This window comes from Sebastes fasciatus, chromosome 10 (assembly GCF_043250625.1).
Source record: "Sebastes fasciatus isolate fSebFas1 chromosome 10, fSebFas1.pri, whole genome shotgun sequence".
In the NCBI taxonomy this organism is placed as follows: domain Eukaryota; kingdom Metazoa; phylum Chordata; class Actinopteri; order Perciformes; family Sebastidae; genus Sebastes; species Sebastes fasciatus.
The window spans coordinates 29,634,383-29,657,158 of record NC_133804.1 but is presented as its reverse complement, the minus strand read 5'-3'; the positions used below and the strand labels follow the sequence as shown (position 1 = coordinate 29,657,158).

Genomic DNA, 22,776 nt, shown 5'->3' with positions numbered 1-22,776 from the left:
ATTAATGGTCTCAGTTTGTGCTTCTCATGTTTTAGCATTACATTTGAGTCACAGAGGTAAGCGTTCGTTTCTCTGAAAGATAATTACATGCCGAGGTTTGAAAAGACATACAGTACATGAAAGGCACATGATAGGACTAATTCCATGCTAGCGGTTCTATACTTATAGTCACAGTGATGATTTGAGCTAAATTCTATAATCAGAAAATGAATATGCTCACAATAACAATGCCAACAAACACAAGTCTTTCAAGCATGAGAGCGTTGTTCGTATGCTACAGTGATGTGGATTATTTAGAAGTTACATTAGTGACGTGTTGTCTTTAGTTTATGTAGTTATTTTAAGCCGAACCATGATGTTTTTCCTAATCCCTATCGCCAAATTCACACCAGAGCAGCAGCGAAGTGCGGCCTGCAGCGAGCTGCCATACAATGGCTGTGAAGTGGCCAGAGAATACCCGCAGCCAATCAGTAAACAGATCATGTGACTCCTGTGACATGGTGACCGATTGTTACAAAGAATTTCTTCCCAACTGAAACACATGAACACACCTCCCAACCACAGAAACATGTAATTATTGCAACATCGGTGACGTGTTTTCCTTAGTTCACGTAGTTATTTTAAGCCAAACCATGACATTTTTTCCTAAACGTAACGTCAAATTTACACCAGAGCCAGGCTGCCATGCAATGGCTATGAAAAGCTGTGGTGGCCGCTCCCGAGCTCAGCAGGCTGTGTCCGTTTGATTCTGTGGCGAAGTCCGGCCAAACTAAAAGTGTCCTGTGACTCCAGTAACATGTTGACCTACTGTATGTTACAAAGAATTTCTTCCCGCTTGAAACATATGAAGCGGCGCTTCGCAGCTACCTGGTGTGAATTCGGTGTAACTAAGTGATTTTGTTGCCTAAACATAACTGCAACAATTTCACCGTCACGATGTGGTGTATAAATGACATGTGGAAAACCTAAAATGCGTTATCATGAAATGCATAATGTCCTTAAAATGTATATGCCTTCCATGAGAACGGGTTAGAAAGTCAGAGCGATCACTACAATCGTTACGTTACATTGTCTTTAATTATTAATGTGTGTACAGGTTTTGTGGCGATCCATCTACAAGCTGTTGGGATATTTCACCAGACCAAAGTGGTGGACCAACTGTAAAACATATACTATCATCACATCAAGAGTCAAAAACCCCAACCTGGAATCTACCAGATAGAAAACAAGCTCAAAACTTAAATGCCATTCATCAATCAGATTGCATTGTTTTCTCACTGTGAGGTCACATTTGATTGATGGGCAACATCTCTCTGCACACTAAACTCAATAGTTTCACTGAAAACCAAAAAGCACTTCTGCGGAGACATCAGTCTTCTCGGGCTGTTGAAGCTGAAGAGACGGCTCTCACTCATGCAGGAAGATTTTCAAAGGAAGATGTGATTTCTCATAGTGTGGGCGGGGGCTTTATGGAACTTGTGACCTTACCTTGTGTGCTGGAATATGTTAGCGAATTAATGACGCACATTATACCAACTGTGGAAATCCAATCATTCTGGTCATCAAAAGACCCTCGGGGGTCTTCTCGCTCATCGTGCTCTCCTTTCAATCTCCCTCTGGTAGCTTTTTGCACGTCTTCCAGGTCGTTTTTTCCGGTCCGAGTGCTAATTATAAAGCCTTTTCCAGACCTTGGAGCTTCTGCAACGCTCAGCGAGAAGGTTGAAGTTGCAGCAGATGAAATACAAAAAGAAATCCTTTGTTTCTCTTTCGTCTGTGGTTAAAACAAAATGGTGACCCTTATTAACTTGTCCCAGTGTCCTTGAACTGGTCGCAGTGTAGATAAATTGGAGTTCCAGGTTTCATATATATTTTGTAGATAGACGACGGACACAAGACGACTGTATATAGGTGTGTGTTTAGGAGGTGTTAGGTTCCACCTCACCGGAGGCCGCTTCTCCATCGACAGGTGGATTGTCCAGATTTTGCAGCACAAAGAGGATTTTGCTGGCAACATTTCTGCTTCACACCTGATAACGGTGTCATTATCCCCAGTTAGGAGGTCTTTCCTTAGATCAGAGAAGAGCGCCTTCTCATCTGTGTTAACCCCCGGGGCTCCGTCTCTCCGTCCCGTTCCTCTGCACCGCTGCCTCCACGGTATCTCGGAGGGGCTTTAATCAGTTTTCCCCATGCAGATATCAGGACCTGCTGCTGCGCCGTCTTTTGTCGATGTAAAAACAAGCTGCTGGTGTGGGGTTCATCGAAATGTACAGTACCAGCGCCGCACCTCTCGTCTGTGAGATAAAAGTGAGAGCTCTTTTCATTTCTTGGTAAAGACAGCTATGCAAATACAATCTGCTCTTTTGTTTGAAGGCCAGCAGTCCACAGATCAAAAAAACTTAGAGGAGGACTTTCTTTATTTTATTGCTCCACAAACCTGCAGCCTTACAGAAGTGAGAAGGAAATTACAGGTTGTTGAGAGCGTTAACATTTCACTTAGCTGGAAAACATATGAACGCGCACACATGCGGGGGCACAGAAGCAGAGATTAAGGGGGATTGTAAGAGAAAAAGGCAGAGAGGGATAGAGTGGAAGGCGGCAATAAAGATCAAACGTGAAGTGGTGATAAAGTAGATAAAGGCAGAATCAAATGAGAAGTTCCCTGAGAGTGAGTAGAGCACATGCTAACTGATGGTGATGATTTATTTTAGATACATTTAGCCTGTCATCTCTTTTTCATCAGCTCTGATCCGTCCCATCCTTCACCCCCCTCTCTCCCCCTCATCCTCACCCTCTTTTAGATGATCTTTTTCCTTCACCACCAAACAGCTGAACTCTCCCTCTGATGGATTCTGGCATGTGGGCACGTGACGTCACCCAGCCGCCCTCTGTCTCTGTCGACTAATTGGACCCTGTCCTCTCCGTGGCCTTCGGGGACTCAGACATAATTAAAGCAGAGAGACGGGGAAGTGTCAAGTTCAGGGCTGCTAACCACACCCTCTTAATTGGGCAGAGCGAGAGGTGGAGGGCAGAGCAGAGGGGGCCGCGGGATCGGGCGGATTTCGACGCCTCGGTGGTTTCCTCCATCGGTTGTGACTGGCACTTGAATGTTGCGTGTTGGAGGAAAGCGATGGTAATGAACCTGGAGAGTGTCTGGTGCATAATTACCAGAGAATGAGCATGCTGAGCCACAAGCAAAGAGATGATGTGGTTTTAAATAAGCTCGTGTTCAGGAGGGTTATATTTGTGCACATTTAAAGGATGATTCTGGTCTCATTTTCATAGTTTTGTCCATCATTTCTATCAGTTATGATAACATTACATGCTCAATTAAAGACCCGGATAACATATTTTCTCAATCAGCTCTTTATTATGAGCGATGGGGTCCTACTTGAACAAACTATTAGTTAGAAAAGTCGTGGTTAATTAATTTCTTCTTCTGTTTTGGTCAATTTTATGCAGGAAAAAATTCCTCTCCCGCACAAGGAAACACATGACCACATCTCACCGAGCCTGGCTTTCTTAAATTGGCTACCTGTTGCTTTTAGAATTGATTATAAAATATGATATATGTGATGTATATGATTACTTACAAAGCCCTGAGAGTTATTTATCAGATTTATTATTGCCCGATATCCCTTCCCGCACCCTGAGACCGTCGGATGCATCATGCCTTGCGGCTCCAAGGTCCAGATTTATTCACGAAGGTGATAGAGCCGTTGCAGTCAGGGCACATAGTCTATGGAATGACCTGCCTGAGGAGATCAGGGCTGCAAACTCTGTCACATCTTTTTAAATCACTTTTAAAAACACACTTTTTTAGAATTGCTTTTCTGTGATTTATATTTTATGACATTTTGTTATCCTTATGTTTTAAATGTGTTCTGTTTATATTGTAAAGCACTTTGTGTTTTGAAAGGTGCTATATGAATAAAGATTATTATTATTATTATTATTATTATTATTAATATTAGGGATTTCTGGTTGGGCTGTTCTGTTTGCACTCTTATGGCTGGTTTGAAGCTGGAAAAAAGTTGATGTCACATACTTCCATGAACCAATCAGGATTAAGCAACTTTTGTATCAGAATCTGATGGAGCTGTTTGTTGACATTGCAAGACCAGCTGTCAATTAAATCTGATCCAACCACCACTCTTTCTCTCCTGATGAAACAGATTACCTTTGATTATAAGCTGCCCTACAACCAGACAGGTTGTGAACAAGCCAACGGATTAGCCAGATGATCAAAACCACTTTATTTGGAGGTAAAAACTGAAAGTCGGTAATAATCTTTCATGTCAAATAAAGACTGTGTGCGCACAAAAGAAGCACAGGCAGGTTCATTTTATTTGTACAGCCCAAAATCCTTCAGATCACAAATTTGCCTCAAAGGGTTTTACAATCTGCACAACATACGACACCTTCTATGCTTAGACTGTTGATTTAGATAAGGAAAAACTCCCCCAAAAAACCTTTAACAAGAAGAAATGTCAGCCGACTCTAGTCCCTCTACACACACACCCTCTTTTAGGGGGGAAGAATGCATTTATTGATGCAGATAGCGACAGTGAAGAGATGACAGAAAACGAGAGAGAGAGAGAGAGAGAGAGAGAGAGAGAGAATGGGGATTGACATGCAACAAAAGGTTCCCAGGCAGACACCGTGCCTCGACCCCTTCGGCCACCTGGACGACCCTTAACCCTCTATGGCGGTGTACTTCAGCCGTCAGTGTTCCGTTCGCTCTTTTGCTGCATGATTGCTGCCGCACCACTCACCTGAAAGCTATGATGTCACTTGCTGCTATGCAGTCGCTGCTGCTTGGTGTTTCCGTTCTATAGTCTACACGTACACGGCCACATGTAAACGGCCATAGCGCACTCTGACGCCTCATTATAGAGGAAGAGTAACTGAACATTTATGTGTAAATATGTAAAAAGTTGTATTAGCAGGTTATTTGGCCACGTCTGCCGTTCATGGATGTATTTGTGCCACCGTTGCACTACATGTCGCCTCATTAGTGATGCCTCACAAAGGAGACGTTAGACATTAGAGTTTCTGAAAATCTTTTTACAGTGACCTAAAACGCTGTTTAGTTGTGGACAAATCATCAAAACGCATAGAAAAAGCCACGTCTATAAAAAATACCCGTGTACATGTGGACAAGGCCTCCATGTGGATGGTGATGAGGTCTAGATACCAAATATCAACGTTCTACATTTACAGAACAATATAATCTAAGTACAAATGTGCACCAGGTAAGTAATCTGTAAAGTGTGATGAATGTTTACATTTAACAGTTTGGCTAATCTTTGGGTTTCGCTTTGAAACCTGTGTGATCTTTCTTATGTTCATGTTTCTTTCCCCGTCTGTCTTGTTTTTAATTGTAGTTACAGATCTCAGCAGATGACTTGGAGACTACAATGTCACAATGCCAAATTGGCAAAAAGACCCTACATTGTAATGAACCAGAATTACCCTTTAAACACGAGCATCCTCGCCTGATCTCTTTAGCGAACACATGGCATTTCCTCAGCCTTATCCTTTAGTAAACACTGGATCTCTCTGGATCTGATGCTCATCTGCACAGATGGCATATTCGGTGCCAGATATCATGACCAGCTAGCTGCTCAACACAGCTGCCAAAATGCATTAGAGTGCCCACTCACTGTCACGGACCTGTTGTGTTGTGGAACGGGATCCTCGTGGCATTTTAATGGGGATTTGGAACCCCCGTGTGATGAAAACAAATAATTCAGCCTGCCCTGGTCGCTGTATTGATGATGTTTTACGTCCAAGTGACCTCCAGGCTCTTGAGTGATGGTTTGAGGCCCTTGCTGTTGACAGGGATTCAGCGATGGAGAGAGGTTAAGAGCTGTTATTATGTGCCCTGCATGAAACCCTTGCATCAATATTCATGCTGCGGGGAAACCCTCCAGAGACCAGCTGGCCTCCGTGTGGATTTAATCCAATTTACCGAACGCCGCCACTGACAAAACGCCAATCTCTTTGCCTCCCCCTCTGAGAAAGTAAGTGACCTCAACACAAGGTTCCTGGAACATAAAACACCTCAGCTCACACTTTCTCTTTCATGTTCTTTCACCTACCCCCCCTTCAGTACGTTGCATCACTCAAACTGGTAAATGCCAACCCGTTCACTGGGACAACGTGGTGCTCGGTTAATGAGGAGCGGCTCGGAGAATCGCCTCAACCTTTCCCCGTCCAAATGATCACTTGCTAATCACTAATGAACGGGAAGGTATGGAAGGAGTCAGAGAACAGACGATGGGAAATAATGAGAATTAATGATGATACGGCATGAAGGGCATAAAGAGACAGAATAGACAGAGAGTGGGAGAGGAAATGGGAAAGTAGACCACACAGAACCCTCATAAAACTGTCTGTTTTTAGATAAAATACCATACTTTTAGTGGGCCAGATTAGCACATCAGTACATCATGCTAAACTATTTACTTTGCAAGGCGCTATATGGGGCATCACACATTTCCTGCTGAACACAGAAGCACAAAGCGTACAACAGAGTGTGTTTTCTGCTCAGAAAAAGGATGTGAAGAAGATGTGAAGACCCTGCAGAGGGAGTGGAACCCAACTGTGATTTGACGCTCACGCTATGTGTGAAAATACAATAAGTGGCTCCATTTGATCTGCACAACGTTCAGACAGAATATCTACGAATCCCAAGATCTTTAACTATTTTATTACATATTTCAAAATCAGGTTTCGGAATGAAATTGTCGTGACAATGGCGAGAGCACACCAGGAGTCGTTTATCAGTATAGATATGGGTTAGATATCTTCCGCGTAACATAAGTTACCGTCAATAATGAATGTTCTCTAATTTAATTAAAATTTCTTTCAGGAATTATGTGCTAATCCGTACATTTTGCCCTCAGGTTGGAATTATCGGGGTCAAATTCATGCCTCTTTGACTGGCTGCTGTGTGATGGTAAAGATTTGTCCTCATTTCTGAAGGTAGTGGAAATGTTCTGGCAGGAATTACTTTGATTTATTACACCCCCACTTTCCAGCCGCACAGTTCACTTTGCCGTGGAGGACTGTGGCGTTGTTAATGCACAGCGCTATCTATAAAAGCCACAGAAGGTCTCCTGCATCTGTTAGGTATTATGTCAAATTATCATTTGATTAAATGAATTTTCTGACTAAGCAAACCATGGAGAGCAAACCATAGACTGAAAAAGGAAGGAAAGCAAACATCATCCCCCAGGGACATGCAAATAGAATAAGAGAGCACATACCGGCTTTTATTCATTTCTATTGGGTGACAGAGGTAATTGAATTCAGTCGGGAAACCATTAAGATTATTTATGACTGCCTTTCTTCACAGGAAACATGAACGGTGAAAGAGAGAGCCCCGCTTGGCTGTACATTTCTGCATGACCACTATAGGCCAACGCAGCCAACGCATGAAGCACATCTTGCTCACCCAGTGGGGGATTTAAAATCTCTGCTTCTTCTTGTTTAGTATAAAAATAGATTGTCTTCAAAGCAGCATACAGAAAAGACGACGCTCTGATCTGCTTGCATTCGACTATGAGTCAAACCAGCCAAATCCCACCTGGCTTCGCTCAGTGACATCAGCATCAAATGATCAATACCGCTGTTTAAATTTGGCACATTCGACACTTTAACAGCACGTCGTCACTTACATCACAGCACAGAGCAGATTCGGCTTTATTTGCATATTCCACAAAGTCTGACACAAACAATAATACTGGTAGTAGAAAGTAGTATGTATTTTTACTCAAGTAGTACTTGAGTACAAATTTGAGGTACAGTATTTGTACTCTATTTCAGTATTTCCATTTGCTTCTACTCCTCTACGATTCAGAGGGAAATATCCTCTGCTACATTTATTCAACAGCTACAGTTACAACCTACAATAAAAATTAAAATTCATTTTAATATACAAAATTTAAAGGAACAGTGTGGAATATTTCAGGGGATCTATTAGCAGAAATGGAATATAATATTCATAACTATGTTCTCATTAGTGTTTAATCACATGACACTAAGTATCGTTGTGATTTTGTTAGCTTAGAATGAGTCCTTCATATCTACATAGGGAGCGGGTCCTCTTCACAGAGCCCGCCATGTTGCTCCACCATGTTTCTACAGTAGCCCAGAACAGACAAACCAAACACTGGCTCTAGAGAGAGCCTTTCATGTTTTTACGTTACCTGAAGGCCACCGTAGTTCTCAGACACGCTTGTGAAACTGCAGTAACGTGAGCTGCAGAGTGCAAAACCATGGTAACGCCAGCCACCGTCTGACTTCTGTTGCTCCTAAAATAGTGTTATTATGGTATGGATGGCCTCTGGCCCTTGCACTCGGCGGCTCACGTTACCGCAGTCTTGGAAAGGGAGGAGTGAGCGGAGGGGTGCTCAGCTGGTTGAAATCTGTAACCACATCACTAGATGCCGCCAAGTCCTACACACTGTACCTTTAAGATGAGCTTTGAATATATGATGCACTATTATAGATTTAACTATCCAACAGTGTGATAATAAAGTAGCTCCAACACGGTGAACAGTAAAATCACATGTAGCCTACACATGAATGCATCATTAATGATAATAATCCAATACTACACTCCGCAAAGACTACAGCTGACGGCCAGTTAGCACATACGTTCTGCGCCTGCCTGAGATGAAATAACTCTCGACCATTTTCACACCACTCTCACTCACCACTTAGCTTCATTCCAGATGGCCATGTCGCTGTGAAAATATCCGTGTATTGGAATGATCAGATGTGATGAGGATGAAAAGCGAGAAGAGCCTTCTGTGTTTTTCCTCTTGACTTTACTCGTTCGCTTGCTTTCCTCACTTCCGTTTCTCTTCTCGTGCACTGATTCGTTTAAGCTGAACAGCCAATCAGAGTGAATTTCTCTCACCGATGAACTCCAACATGCTGAATCAGCCGAGAAACCTCCGACATGGGCAGACTAGAGCCGATTATGCGGGATACACCGCAGAAACTAGGCCGACAGACGCTCACTTACGGCCCCAAACTGTTGTATCAGGGCCTTAGAAGAGGAAATTAGCAAATTAAGTCAGTTACCTGGGTAAATTTCTTAATAAAGGTAGTAACCTCTTATGTGCATTTTGTAATCTGCAAATTTCAAGTGCTCTCGATCAGCTTTTTGAAGCGATTCTGAGCAACAAGGTCTGCTAGTGGATCTAAACATAAAATGTACAAATACGAAAAGGTCAAACAAGTTATAAATACTGCTTAGAAAAGCAGAAGCCCTATTCTTATTTTATGTTGCCCTTTATGCACTGTGTATATTGCACTAAAAGGCTAAATCTATTTCAAGCTAGACTGTCCAAAGGCAGGTGATGAATGACTTTCTATTTCCATAATAAAATAAGTTAGAGCACTCTTTGACTTTTAATGTATTCATACATTAGTCTTTTTTTTTTTTACTTTAATGCATTTCATTTGCAGTGACATATAATCAGACCGGCTCTTAACATATATTTCTCATATCCAGAAAATGGCTGTGCAGATTGAGAAATCAACATCGGTGCTCGGTGAACAGCGTATGCCTCATTTATTTCTGCAATTACGTCAGAGTTGTTTAAAAATCGATGCTGAGAACACTTTGCTGGGCATGATGGATGCTCCGTGTGCCTAATTCTTTTCCACTTTAGGATACGTCTGACGTTCTGTTTATCTCTGATGACCTTTTTTTTCTAGTTCCAGTGTGAAGGGGCAGTAATTCAAAATCATTTTTCACAGAGTCATTGGTGTCAACTGAGAAATGCAGAAAATCACCTCGGAACAAAACACTGTTTCAGACAGGGTAAAGAGAAAACTGTTGCCCAAATATTTATCTAACTTTTCACTTTGAAAGGCTTTTCAATTATTTCACCCACCCTGCAGCGTTTGTAAATGGATTGTAATTTGGCAGGACACAATATCAACCAACGCAACCACTTCGCTGCCTTCAGAAATACAACAATCACCCCCGCCAAAAACATCTTTGATAGGAGAATACTTGAGAAACTAAATTGCTGTTCCTTTCTTGCTGCTGTTTTGGTGATGGAAGAATCCACAAAAATCCACAAAAAGCCACGAGCAAATATACAGTACACGAAATGGGCCGCGGAGGGCAGATGATGTTAAACTAACTTGGAAGGAGATAACTCGTCTGGTTAACATGTGTTGCTCAGGTGCTCGGAGAACTGCTTCCCAGTGTAGGAAACGGCTCGGTGGTATTAGGCAGCGAGCCAGCCAGGCGTTGGTGGTGAAGCACAGGGACAGTTTGGGTGCACAAGGAGCAACAGAATCTGACTCCTGTGGAGGATGAGACCACCTTCACAGTGCACATGTTAATCATGTAAAAGAAAAATGTTGCTCTTGTTCTGCTCTGCTCCTGCATGCATTTCTCCTCAATTTAGGAGTGGGTAAACTTCAAGAGGAGACACCAATATAAAAGAAGGGAACACATACAATATTCATCCAATGAAAATGCTGTTTTCATGGCCCCCATTCTGTATGCGTAGTCACAAAAATAGATGCCTGCATCTCCTCCAATCTGGGTCTGATCTAGGTTAAGGAGTGCTAATGAGGACATAGACAAACAACCCAGTTATCCACTGCTGTGGCATATTCCACTTGGACAACATACACCCTGAGGAAACACAGTAAATATTGAATTTTTCATAACGCTTAACTGATAACTTAGCTTAGATATTTAAAGCAAACATTTTTTTTCTTAAAGTAGTCATCAAGTAGGCCTGCTTCTTAAAGGTACAGTGTGTAGGATTTGGCGGCACCCCTCCGCTCACTCCTCCCTTTCCAAGACTAACGTCAGCCACCGAGTACAAAATCGCGGTAACGCCGTTCGACTCGCTCAGAGGCCATTCTTATCATAATAAGACTATGCAACTGTAGTCAGACGGCGGCTGGCGGTAACACAGTTTTGCACTCTGCAGCTCACGTTACCGCAGTTTCAAAAGTGTGTCGGAGAACTAATAGATCCCCTGAAATATTCCACACTGTTCCTTTAAATTTTGCATATTAAAATTATGTTTTTATTGTAGGTTGTAACTGTAGCTGTTGAATAAATGTAGCAGAGGATATTTCCCTCTGAATCGTAGAGGAGTAGAAGCAAATGGAAATACTGAAATAGAGTACAAATACTGTACCTTAAATTTGGCTCATTCTAAGCTAACGAAAACAGAACGATTCAGGTGATTATACACTAATGAAAAGATAGTTATGAATATTACTGTATATTCCATCTCTGCTTATAGATCCCCCGAATGTTACACACTTTTCCTTTAAGAAATACGCTACTGTTTTTAGCCATAGTGTAAAAATCCTTACTCAAATCCACTTACTGGCTTTTTCAGGAGCTTTCAGACACATTTGCTACAACAACTGAGCATGCTCCATCCTGAGGAAGACTGTGTCTGAAAGCTCTGGAAAAAGCTAGTGAGTTGACCTTGAGTTGAGACTTTTATCGTGAAACTCTTTTTCCCAAAGTCATGAATGAACTTTTACGCTCAAACACAGTGTTTCATACCTGCTGCTGGAGGTGCTGTGTGAACATTAACGTGTTCTTTGAAAGAATCTGGATTTGTTTATCATTTTAATAAATGGGATTTTTCAGTCTTTGAGTAAAAGTGTCAAATTTTGTGAATTGTGTTTATTTACTGCTGCTGTGACTGGTTTTGGTCTGGTGTTCACAGACAGGTGGTGTTGTCCATTTTCTGCTGTTCATTCAGTCTCTCAATTTTGGTCATTGTATTCATAAAAGCCTATCAAGTGTGAAGAACTGCACTCTGCAAGTCACTTCACACACCATGCTACATTGCACCCATGGGGAATATTTACATCCACTAGCTACCATTTGTAACACAGGAACACAAGGTGAACCTGCCTTCAAATTAAAAGCACAGTCTATTTAATGATGGAGATAAAAATCAAGTCTGGTGAACATAGCGGCACTGTAGTTATTAAAAGACTCATATCTGTTATTTGACACTTAAAAATGTAATTAAATGTGTTGTAATACGAAAAAAAGAGCACCTGAGTGTCAAGCTGTGATTTATTTTGAAAGTAGTAACCGGATGTTCCTTTAATTGGTTTTGTAGCTTGACTCTCAGTATCATCTTTATTAGCAGTTTGCAGCGTGCTGAGACTGTGAGGCAGGTGATAACCGTTCACCGTTGGCTGGCAGACACACGGTACCGTACTCTTCACTCTACAGCCAAGAAACCCCCGGACCTCACGGATTAATACCCGACTGAGAGACTTTATCTTCTGCAGGACTGTTTAATCTGCGACAGAGGACCATGTTTCTCCTGCAGTACACAGGTAGGCTGCTCTAACTCACCCCACAGCATCACACACACACACACACACACACACACACACACATATACAGGATAACTTAGAGTTACAGAAAATGTATTAAAAGTGTGTCATTATCCAGTAAAATGCTTACTTTATACAGACTTTGTCACATTTTAATGTATTCCCCCCCCCTTATGATGCAATATGCAATATTATTATGTATATTATAATGCATAACATGTTTGTCCTGCAGTACGCAGGTAGGCTGCTCTAACTCACCTCACAGCATCACACACAGACACTCGTATAGGCTAATTTATAGTTACTTTTTTTTTTATATATATGCAATTTACAGTTCTTAATTGCAATAGTTTATAAACCATTTTTTTAAGTAGATGAGCTTATAGACAAACTCATTAAGTACACTAGAGAAAACAACCTCAACATTCAAAATTGTGCGTGTGAAACAAGCCATTAGGATTTTTGTCCATTTGTGATGTCACAAATCTACAATATTTAGACCATTACACGGTTTTAAACATAAACATTCTAAATGTGTCCCAGTTTATTTCCTGTTGCGGTGTATGTGAATGACATCAGCTGACAGGAAGTAAACATGGACCCAAACTGTTGCCTAGCAACGCAATTCTATTGCAATTCCATTGAAATGTACTAAAACGGAGCGTTTCAGACAGAGGGTAAATACAGGTATATTCAAGCAGACAGTATGAGGAAAACTAAGGTTATTTTAAACATTAAAACATGTAAACATGTTCTAGTAGAAACCCAAAATACAAGTATGAACCTGAAAATGAGCATGATATGTCCCCTTTAATAAATCCCGTACCCTGAGTTAGATGTTTCTCCGTTGAAGACCATGTTTAAACTTGCTCAATCATATGTTAAAAAGCTTCCATCCCTCTAAAAACTTGATTACAGCATTAGTTTACTTCGGCTCGTAATGAAATTCATGTTGCTCATTTGACTTTATAATGTCGTTTATCTCTTTTTAACATCCTGTGAGCGATGGGGAACTTGGAGGAAGTGTGAACTGTTGATAAATCATTTGATTTGGCTTGGATAGGCATGAATAAAGTTAACTTTATCAGACTCTCCAGCAACTAATCTGATAGGCGTGTATGGCTGAGGGCTAGTGTTTGCCAGATCTTGCGAGAGAAACAAGCAACCAGGTTTATAGAAACAAGCCCCAAAGAAGCAACTCTCCCCCCAACAAAAAAAGCCTCAAACAGGCGACTTAACCTACCTACCACAAATATGAGAGAGGCGGCCACTTGCTCACTTCGTATATATATGTATTAATTAGGGCTGTCAGTCGATTAAAATATTTAATCGCAAACTAATCAATTCAATTTTGTTCAAAACGTACCCTGAAGGGAGATTTGTCAAATATTTAATACACTTATCAACATGGGAAATATGCAGAGCAAATATGCTGCTTTATGTAAATGAATGTATATATTTATTATTGGAAATCAATTAACAACACAAAATGATGACAAATATTGTCCAGAAACCCTCACAGGTACTGCATTTAGCATAAAAGAAACGCGGTGCAAAAAACGCAACTCGCGACAACCAATATTTCTAAGCAACTTATCAGAAAAACAAGCCCAAGTTGCTTATAATAAGCAGACTTGGCAACTCTGGCTGAGGGATCCCAAACTTTCCCTTTTTTGGGTACTCCAATTTTGCAAAAACCCGTATAAGAGAATTTCCAGTATATTTTCAGAGTACTAAACTGGTTATCTTTAACTAGGTAGTAGTGGACACTGAGATATATTTCTTTCGGTGGAAGAACACTGTTGGCCTCCAGAGCACACTTTGAAAAAACTACTGAACTCAGCCTTGATATGCTTGCTGGATTAAAGCCATCTAGGGTTTTAAGTGGAGTGCCGCTGACTTTGTATTTTCTTTTGCATTTATTTCCTAATTTCTTTGTGATCCTTTAACTGTAGTAAGAGAAAACAGTTAACTGCAGCCGCTGAGCGATTGGGGGATCATACAATCCAAAAGCCTCCCACCAACAGGCTTATAGTACTCAGCTTTATCCAAACACTTTGTTCACAGTTTTAGCTGCTCCAGTTTATTTAGCTGTGATTTATTTACTCCCAGTCTAATGATGGATAAGTGCTCATAATTTGATGATTATTTCCCCCAGTAACTAGCCAGCCAAGTGTTGAGAATATGCAAGCAAACCTTTTCTGAGGGAGAAACTCTGTGCACACAGCTGGGCAGTTCAGACAATCATATGACTTTCAAATGTGAAGCTCTCGCCACTCATGGGCTAACCTAACTAAACGTGTCTTTTTGTTGTGCGTTTTCTCCGTCTGCCAAAGTGCCGGATGGCCTGACGATTTCACCCGCCACTGCCAAATACAGTATTTACCAGCATTTGGCGTGTGGCAGAAGCTAATTTGAGACCCTGGTATTAAGTCAGGATATCTCTGCCTCTACTGTTATTATTTTTCGATGATGCCTCTCTTGCACATCGTCCAACTTTTTAGAGGTACAATACTACATTGGTGAAGTAGCTGTTTAATTATTTAGTCCATAAAAAAGCAGTTCACAAGCCCATGGTTGTCAGAACCCAAAGATATTCACTATATTATCAAACAAGGAAAAGAAACAAGTGTTCAAGTCTTGGAAGCAGTGATTTATTTGGACATATTTCAAATTATTATTATTTTTCTTTAGATTGACCACAAGATACATTGAGTAAATCAATTTAGCTCCATTCAGAATTTAAAATAAATGCTGAATACATTAAAGCTATGTCGCTAAGTTTAACTCCAGCGCTGTCATCGGTTCGCAACAGGAAAAAGCAGTTAAAGTGATTTCTAAAACCGATGCGTTATGTTAATGTTTCCTGACTCCTCCAGCGATGGAACAAAGTCTTCCCCAGTCTCAAGAATGTGATGGGCGACATCTTGCATCTATCACTATAAGTGGAGGCTGAGTGGCCTCAGGAGCAACCATGGTTGAGTTAAGGTCTATCATTCCCTGTGACAGCCATTTACCTCCACCCTGCACCGATCCTCTCCCTGATCAATGAGCAGGACATTGTTGGATTGCCTTCAGCGGGGGAGGGGCTGTCACAGAGGGGCGAGAGAAATACAGGGAGATAGAGAGAGAGATATAGAGAGAGAGAGAATCGGCTGGATATCTACTTTGTTTTGCTTTTGCAGTGGCCCCAGGATAACTGTGCTAGTAGAGCTAAATTAAAGCACAATGAATGCCGAGTGAATGCAGAGTGAGATATTGTAGAGTGTGGAGAGATTTGTCAGCTTTGGAAAAAATCTCCCTTTTAAATGAGGAAACGTAAGCTCAGTTTTGCTAACAATTCAGCAGTAAGTGTGCGTCTAGTAAAAAAAATGGCTATGGGGAAGAGAGGCAGCATAATGAAATGTGAAAATATGAGTCAGAGATAAAGGAAGCTCCCCTTCTGTGAGTACCGCTGGCAATATCACTGTTTGGGAATGGAGGATTCAGGAGGGTACGCTGCTGAAAGGCAGAGATGCTCAGCTCTAGTAAACTGGTTATGGATCGTTCAGCAGGCCCAGGAAGACGCAGAGTCTCCTGGCTGTTTAACTCCTCAGCTGGGTTTCTGTAGCTTTGAGTTGCTCTTCATGTCTGTTTGTGGTCCAGTCTGTGAGGAGATGTGCGAACTGGGGCTGTTATCAAGAGCCAAAGGGTGAAGCTAAATAAATTATGCTTCCAGTCATTCCCAAAGACTGGGTCGGGACCCACAGGTGGGTCGCAGAAGATTTTATTTGGGTCGGCAAATAAATTTGCTGAATTTCTTCCATCGTCTTTTATGATTTATATCTGCGGTACACTTTTGAGCCACATGAGGGAGCCTGAATGTCCATATCGTTCTGATAATTGTAGCCTATCTACAACATTGAATCTAATATGAAAGGCCAGCATACATTGTCTTTGTTTTACTGATGAAAGGAAAAAAAGAGTGCCTGCATTTATTTGATTTATCTAACGTATCTCTTCGACATGGCTGGTTTACCTATTCAAGATAAAGGTGATGTGGAAATGGTGGTAAAAATCAGGAACGTTCATTTACGCACAAATCAGATTTAGAGACTATTATGAATTGGATAGCGATGGTTTGTCATTTTTAAAAAGTGGGTCCCCAGAAAAAAAGTTTGGGAAACACTGCTTTAGACTGTATTACTTTTTATTGTCTCCAATTAGGGTTGTCGAAGTTAACGCAAATTTTTTTTTAACGGCACTAATTTCTGGCATCATAAGAAACTAGAAAACCTAAGGAATCCATTGATACCAATCATGTCATACTAGCTTGTCGTGAAGAAGGCTAAATAACGCTCCAAATTTACGCTAAATCTTGATGAGGGAAAAACTGTCATGGCCATTTTCAAAGGGGCCCCTTGACATCTGACCTCATGATATTTGAATGAAAATGGGTTTATTGGGTACCCACGAGTCTCCCCTTTACAGACATGCCCACTTTATGATAATCACATGCAGTTTTGGGGCAAGTCATAGTCAAGTCAGCACACTGACACACTGACAGCTGTTGTTGCCTGTTGGGCTGCAGTTTGCCATGTGATGATTGATCTCTAGTTTGATTTCCAATGCGTTTCTGATAAGCCACACCTTGGTTTAGCCTTGTCACTATTGAGCTGGTATAAAGATGTGTACCAAGTTAAACCTAGTGCTAAAGTCACTTTTTGAATGGCTAATAGTGCTGCTGATTGAAGATATGTCACTGTAAACAGAGGTCAAACAAATGGTCTCACTTTCAGCCCTCACACAATCTGAGATGACCAAATTTCAGCTGACTAAAATAATCAGACAAAAAGCTGTCAATTCTGTGGGCCTTTAATCAAGATATCTGAATGTTCTCTTTCTGAATGCTCTGTTCATAGTCACTGATGGTGAAGTAGAATAAGGAGATTACAGCTTTCATTGAGTACCCCACACATGATGGGACTGTGCAGATCTCTGGCCTGATTTTCTGCGTAATAAGCTGAAATCACCTGAATATCTGGTGTATGGTCAGCATATGTAGAGCTGTTGCTTTTCTGTTCATTCCTATTACTTAAAGTGTGACTCACCTTAACTCTCTTTCACTGAGTCTGACTCTGCACGAAGTAACTCCCGCCTCAACTCTTGGTGGGATTTCCCCTCAAGGCAGAGGGTAATTATTTAAAGCCGAATCTGAGGAATATCTCAGAACTAAAAAGACTTATGAAGAAAGCAGAGCCTTCAAATTTGGTTCTCCAGGATACATTTTCATAATGCATAATATACATGTGAAGGCAGCATTGATAAATGCAGTTTGAACCCTTTTTGTATCTAATTAAAGGCAGGCGTCTCTTTTGAGCAGGCAACCTGACAAGGAGCTTAAGTGAATCCCCGCACAGCTCTTCTTATCTTGTTGAGTCTTAGTTTCAGAAAGGCAACAATGGGAGCCGTATTCCTGTGACATTGTCCTCATTTAAATGTGCCTTCCTGCAAAATCAGGTGAAAGAAATCATGTTTATTTTGGTCGAGGCAGTAAAGCATGTTCACGGCTTGTTTGGCACTAAATGAGTTTGTAATTTTCACTCTGCCCCTCTTGTATTTGAGCACCTCATGCACGTCTGATGTACTGTTGTTAAACCCACAAAAGCAATTGTTTGGAAAATTGTTTTTTTCCCCCTTGTTTCCCTTGTAGGGCGGTGTAAGAAACGTCCTTGTTACAGTGAGAGAGACGCTTTTACATCAGAATTTGGTGCATAATGGTTCTTTTCCACAATTGCTACCACTGCAGTGGACAGCTGTGCTATTGAGCGCTGTCATTGTGCATTCACACTGCTGGCAACTTTGTTGATGGGTTGCTCTTTCCTGGCTGAATGTGGGCGGTGTGAGAGGCTTTGATTGCATCTGTGTCGTGGTCTCATGTAGCTGCAAAGTTTTGAACAAGTACTGTACATCCTGTTTCTCCTGGTTTCACTTAACTCTTCGTGGTAACATTGTGCAATAGGTCAGTGGTTCCCAACCTGGGGTTCGGGCCCCTCTTAGGGGGGTACCAAAGATCACATCTGCTTTGAGCTTTTCTTAGATACAAGTGGGGGAGGGGCTTTGAGGAAAATAGGTTGAGAACCACTGTATAGATAATGGTGCTAATTAGATTGGAAATGAATGCTCAATTACTGATGGAGGCAAATTGGCAACCGTTCCCTAGTCATTGTTTTTAACACCTGTATTTTTGCAGTCTAGAAATAACCGGCTAGCAGAAAAGCTTTGAAGGGCTGTAATCAACTTCATAAAAAAAAGTCACCACAGAAGGGAAGCGAGGAAGCGCAGACATCTGCTGATTGCAGACGCGTGTTGAAAGGTTAGCAGGGGACACCATTTCTGGGCTAACACGCTGAGTTTGGTTTGTGAGCTCTGTCGAGTCATATGAAGGCAAGCTAACTGGCACCATGACAAAGTCTCATATTTAGCTAATTATAATGAATGAATGCAGCTTTTTTACTTTGCATTGTAACTAGTTGAGCAGGTGGAAGCCTCTTTTTTTTTTTTTTGTCTGTCATCTGAAGCCTTTTTAGAGATGCCATGAAAAATAATAACACTTTTATATTTCACCAATTGTCACACTCTCCCAGTGGAAATTAGATGCAAATGTGGAGACACTGGAGTAAATTGTATTGTAATATATTATGCTGCAGCAATTGCTGTTGTGAAGTGTGATTTGACAGTCCTTTGGAGCATCGATAATGGCAGAATAGTTTTTGTTTGGACAAACTGGGAATTCTTCAGCTCCCCAGAAATTGGAAATGTCCTCTTTCATAGAGTGGTAAGTTATTCACCAAAACAACTGAATAAGTAAGGGTGAATAATGAAAGCAATAATGAAAAGTGAAATATTCAGATGAATAGCTCTGAGGGGCCATACAATACAACAACAGTTGTTGCTACGCCAGTTCATTATATCTTATATAATTAGAGAAAACACTACATGGGTGTAATTGTAAATGTTTAGATTAATTCCCACTGGCGGTCTTCATGCTGTTTTATACTTCCATGTACTTCCACATTACATTAAGTGACCAGTAAAATACAATCCCCTATAGTACATTATAATGCTATGAAACATGGTCATTTTTAATTGTCTACACCCTGGCTGTTGATTCAACTCTATAGTCATTTTGATGCTGTAGCGGACTGCATCATACTAAAAGATGTATGCAGCATTTACAGCAGAGCAAAGATATTATAACGACCTTAAAGTAGGGCTGTCAATCAATTAAAATAGTTAATCGCGATTAATCGCAAATTTTTTGGGTTCAAAATGTACCTTAAAGGGAGATTTGTCAAGTATTTAATACTCTTATCAACATGGGAGTGGAGAAATATGCTGCTTTATGCAAATGTATGTATATACGTATTATTGGAAATCAATTAACAACACAAAACAATGACAGATATTGTCCAGAAACCCTCACAGGTACTGCATTTAGCATAAAAAATATGCTCAAATCATAACATGGTAAACTGCAGCCCAACAGGCGACAACAGCTGTCAGTGTGTCAGTGTGCTGACTTGACTATGATTTGCTCCAAAACTGCATGTGATTATCATAAAGTGGGCATGTCTGTAAAGGGGAGACTCGTGGGTACCCATAGAACCCATTTTCATTCACATATCTTGAGGTCAGAGGTCAAGGTCAACCTAAAAATCGCAAGTTGCGTTAATGCATTAAAGAAATTGGTGTCATTAATACAAATTTGCAATAACGCATTATTATCGTGTTAACTCTGACAGCCTTACCTTAAAAACAATGTAATTCATTCATTCATTCAATCTTTATTTAATCTCGATAGATCATTGAGGAGCTCTCATTTACAGTGATGTAGAGAATATACAGCACATATTAAATACAAAAAAAGTAAATCAATTATACAATTTAAAAGCAGTTAAAAAGCAACTGCAAGCTGGGGTGATGCAGTTCAGTACAACAAAACCACAAACTACAGCCTCACAAAGTACCATGAGAGTAGATCAGCACCTTTGTGACACTGTCAGAAGCATCTTGCTCAGTGTATTTCATCATCAGACTCTTCATAATCACAAAGCCAGTATAGAAACCCTGAGGAAATTACAAAGATTGAAAGAGAAATTGCACATCTCCATCACTTAGCTTAATGTTTTTGACGTCTTTTAAAGTATGGGTATGTAAGATGTCCTGGCAGTTTCACCACTCTTCCAGCCTAGTGTCATACTCATTGTCTTTCATTTAAATCTAACTATAAACCAAGGGATCTCTGTCTGTCTGTATGTAGGTACAGTATGTCCTTTGCATTGCCAGTTTGTTGTAAAACTGTTGAAGTGTAAGACGTGAAAATACGTAATTAGAAAGACTACACAGGGGGCAGGGCTTATACTACAAAAAGTCATATCTCATGAGTGCTTTGTGCTATTGCAACCACATTTCGGTGGACATGTGTAGATATGATGTCTGAGTGACCATGACAAATTTGGTGCCATTTGGCCAATAGGTGGCGCCGTAGCAGCATCATCATCATCATCTTACTATAAAGCAAGGACTCTCTGTCTGTAACGTGACGCTGCCACCATTTGTGATCTGCGTGCGAGCAGCCCTCCCAAATCGCTTTTGTGAAACCAGCCCCAGATAATCAGGCTACACGTCTTGCTTCAGTGAATGAATGTTTTGGTAGCTTTGTTATCCTCTGATATCCGTGTGTGAATATCCTTTTTGTGTCTGTCAGATTGTTCTTGTTGGCTGGCCTTGTCTTGCAGGTGAGACATTCAGCACATAAGTGGGATTTTTTTTTTTACCAGTAACAGAATCAGTTTATTTGAAGCGCCGTGTGAAGGATTGTGTGGTTGAACATAGTGAGTGTCAGCAGAATCGGCACAAACTTGGCAGCCTCGAGGTGTTTTTGGATCAGCTCTGGCGCTCTCTGGGGCTCCTCCACCTGATTGATGTAGCTGTTTGTTCCTAATCACTTCAGAGATAAAGTACCATGCGAGAAACGTTGAAATTGGAACTAAGGACTCTGCAGCAGCAGGTGCAGCGGCCACACCAGAGTTTGGACGATAACTTCCCATTGTCTCATTGCTTCCCGACTCATGCTGTTTCTCCCCGTGGCTTGCTTTTATTAGGTAATGGCTGTTGTTTTAGCCTGCCACTGACGCTCAGATGTCCGTGTTTGCCAGAAACTCCATTTGGGACGGTCTGATTGTTCAGCTTTGTGATCTTTTGGAGGTTCCCAAAGCTGAACAATCAGAAATATGGGGTGACTTATCTAATTCAACAGATAAGTCCGTTTTAGTGAAGCTGGTATCGGCTCAGTTGCAGAGTTTGTGCGGTAAATCAATATGTGGAAGGATTGCCCATCCAGAAATGTAGTGTATGCAAACAATCTCTATGGAGTTTGAAAGGGGTCTGATTCAAAACAGTGAGAGAAGACAGAATAGAAAAGGCTAATTTATGATAAGAACACACTGGAGTTGGGTTAAAAAAAAGGTGAAGAGGGAAAGGTGGAAATAGAGAATGAGACGAAGGGACAGGAGTAGATGGAAGAAGCTGGATTAGACTGTTCACCAGGGAGCGGCTCTGTGATTACACCTCAGCACATTTTCTCATTTCTGTTCTCACATATCATGTTGAGGAAGAAGCCCTCACTCTGCTACATCAATATCAGGATTCACCTCAGCCTGTCAGTATAAGCCTCTGTGTGGTAGGAAGGACAGACTGAGCCAGAGGAGGACTGATAGATAAAACTAAACGCCAGGCCTCCTGTGGACTCTGCTGTTTTAAAACCTGAACTAAAATGCAGGACATCCTTCCCTCCTCCTGGTTTCTCCACCTCTTAAAATAGAGGAGGTGCAGGGGGAAAACTGTTGTGGTCGCAGTGGAGCAGCAAGACTGTAAGAAATATTACTGTGACTATCGCCTTCACTGCACAGTGGCCTCTTTCAAAGGACAAAGTGATGCTGAGTTTTTGCTGCGATTCTGGTATTTTTCTCTTTCCGGCAATGCCAGGATAAACAATTGGAAATAACACAACACAGGCTATGATGGATTACTGTAAGGATGAAGAACACTACGTCAGATTGTGCCTGTGTCCGCTGCTGCTGCTGCTGCAGCTGCTGCTGTGCAGGGGATGGACTTTATACGTGGGACCATATGGTCACCAGCAGCTTCTTTAAACTGTAAATGCAAATTAGTCAAATTTACTACACAGTCAAGCCCAAGCGGCAACCTCTGGTTCTGAAAAGTGAAGCTGCCTTAAACTTGCGTGCTTTCTTATAGCCAGCAGGGGGCGACTCCTCTGATTGCAAAAAGAAGTCTGATTGTATAGAAGTCTTTGAGAAAATGAGCCTACTTCTCACTTGATTTATTACCTCAGTAAACATTATAAACATG

At 41.2% G+C, this 22,776-nt stretch overlaps 1 protein-coding gene across 1 annotated transcript in view; it reads left to right on the top strand.

Annotated features, from left to right (window-relative positions):
- Positions 1-12,167: 12,167 nt before the first annotated feature.
- Positions 12,168-22,776, top strand: part of LOC141775702 (ecto-NOX disulfide-thiol exchanger 2-like) — a 201,217-nt gene continuing 190,608 nt past the window's right edge. Inside the window, exon 1 of the mRNA XM_074649300.1 lies at positions 12,168-12,363. Coding sequence (XP_074505401.1) covers positions 12,342-12,363 — 22 coding nt within the window. The 5' untranslated portion in view covers positions 12,168-12,341. The remainder of the gene's footprint in view (positions 12,364-22,776) is intronic.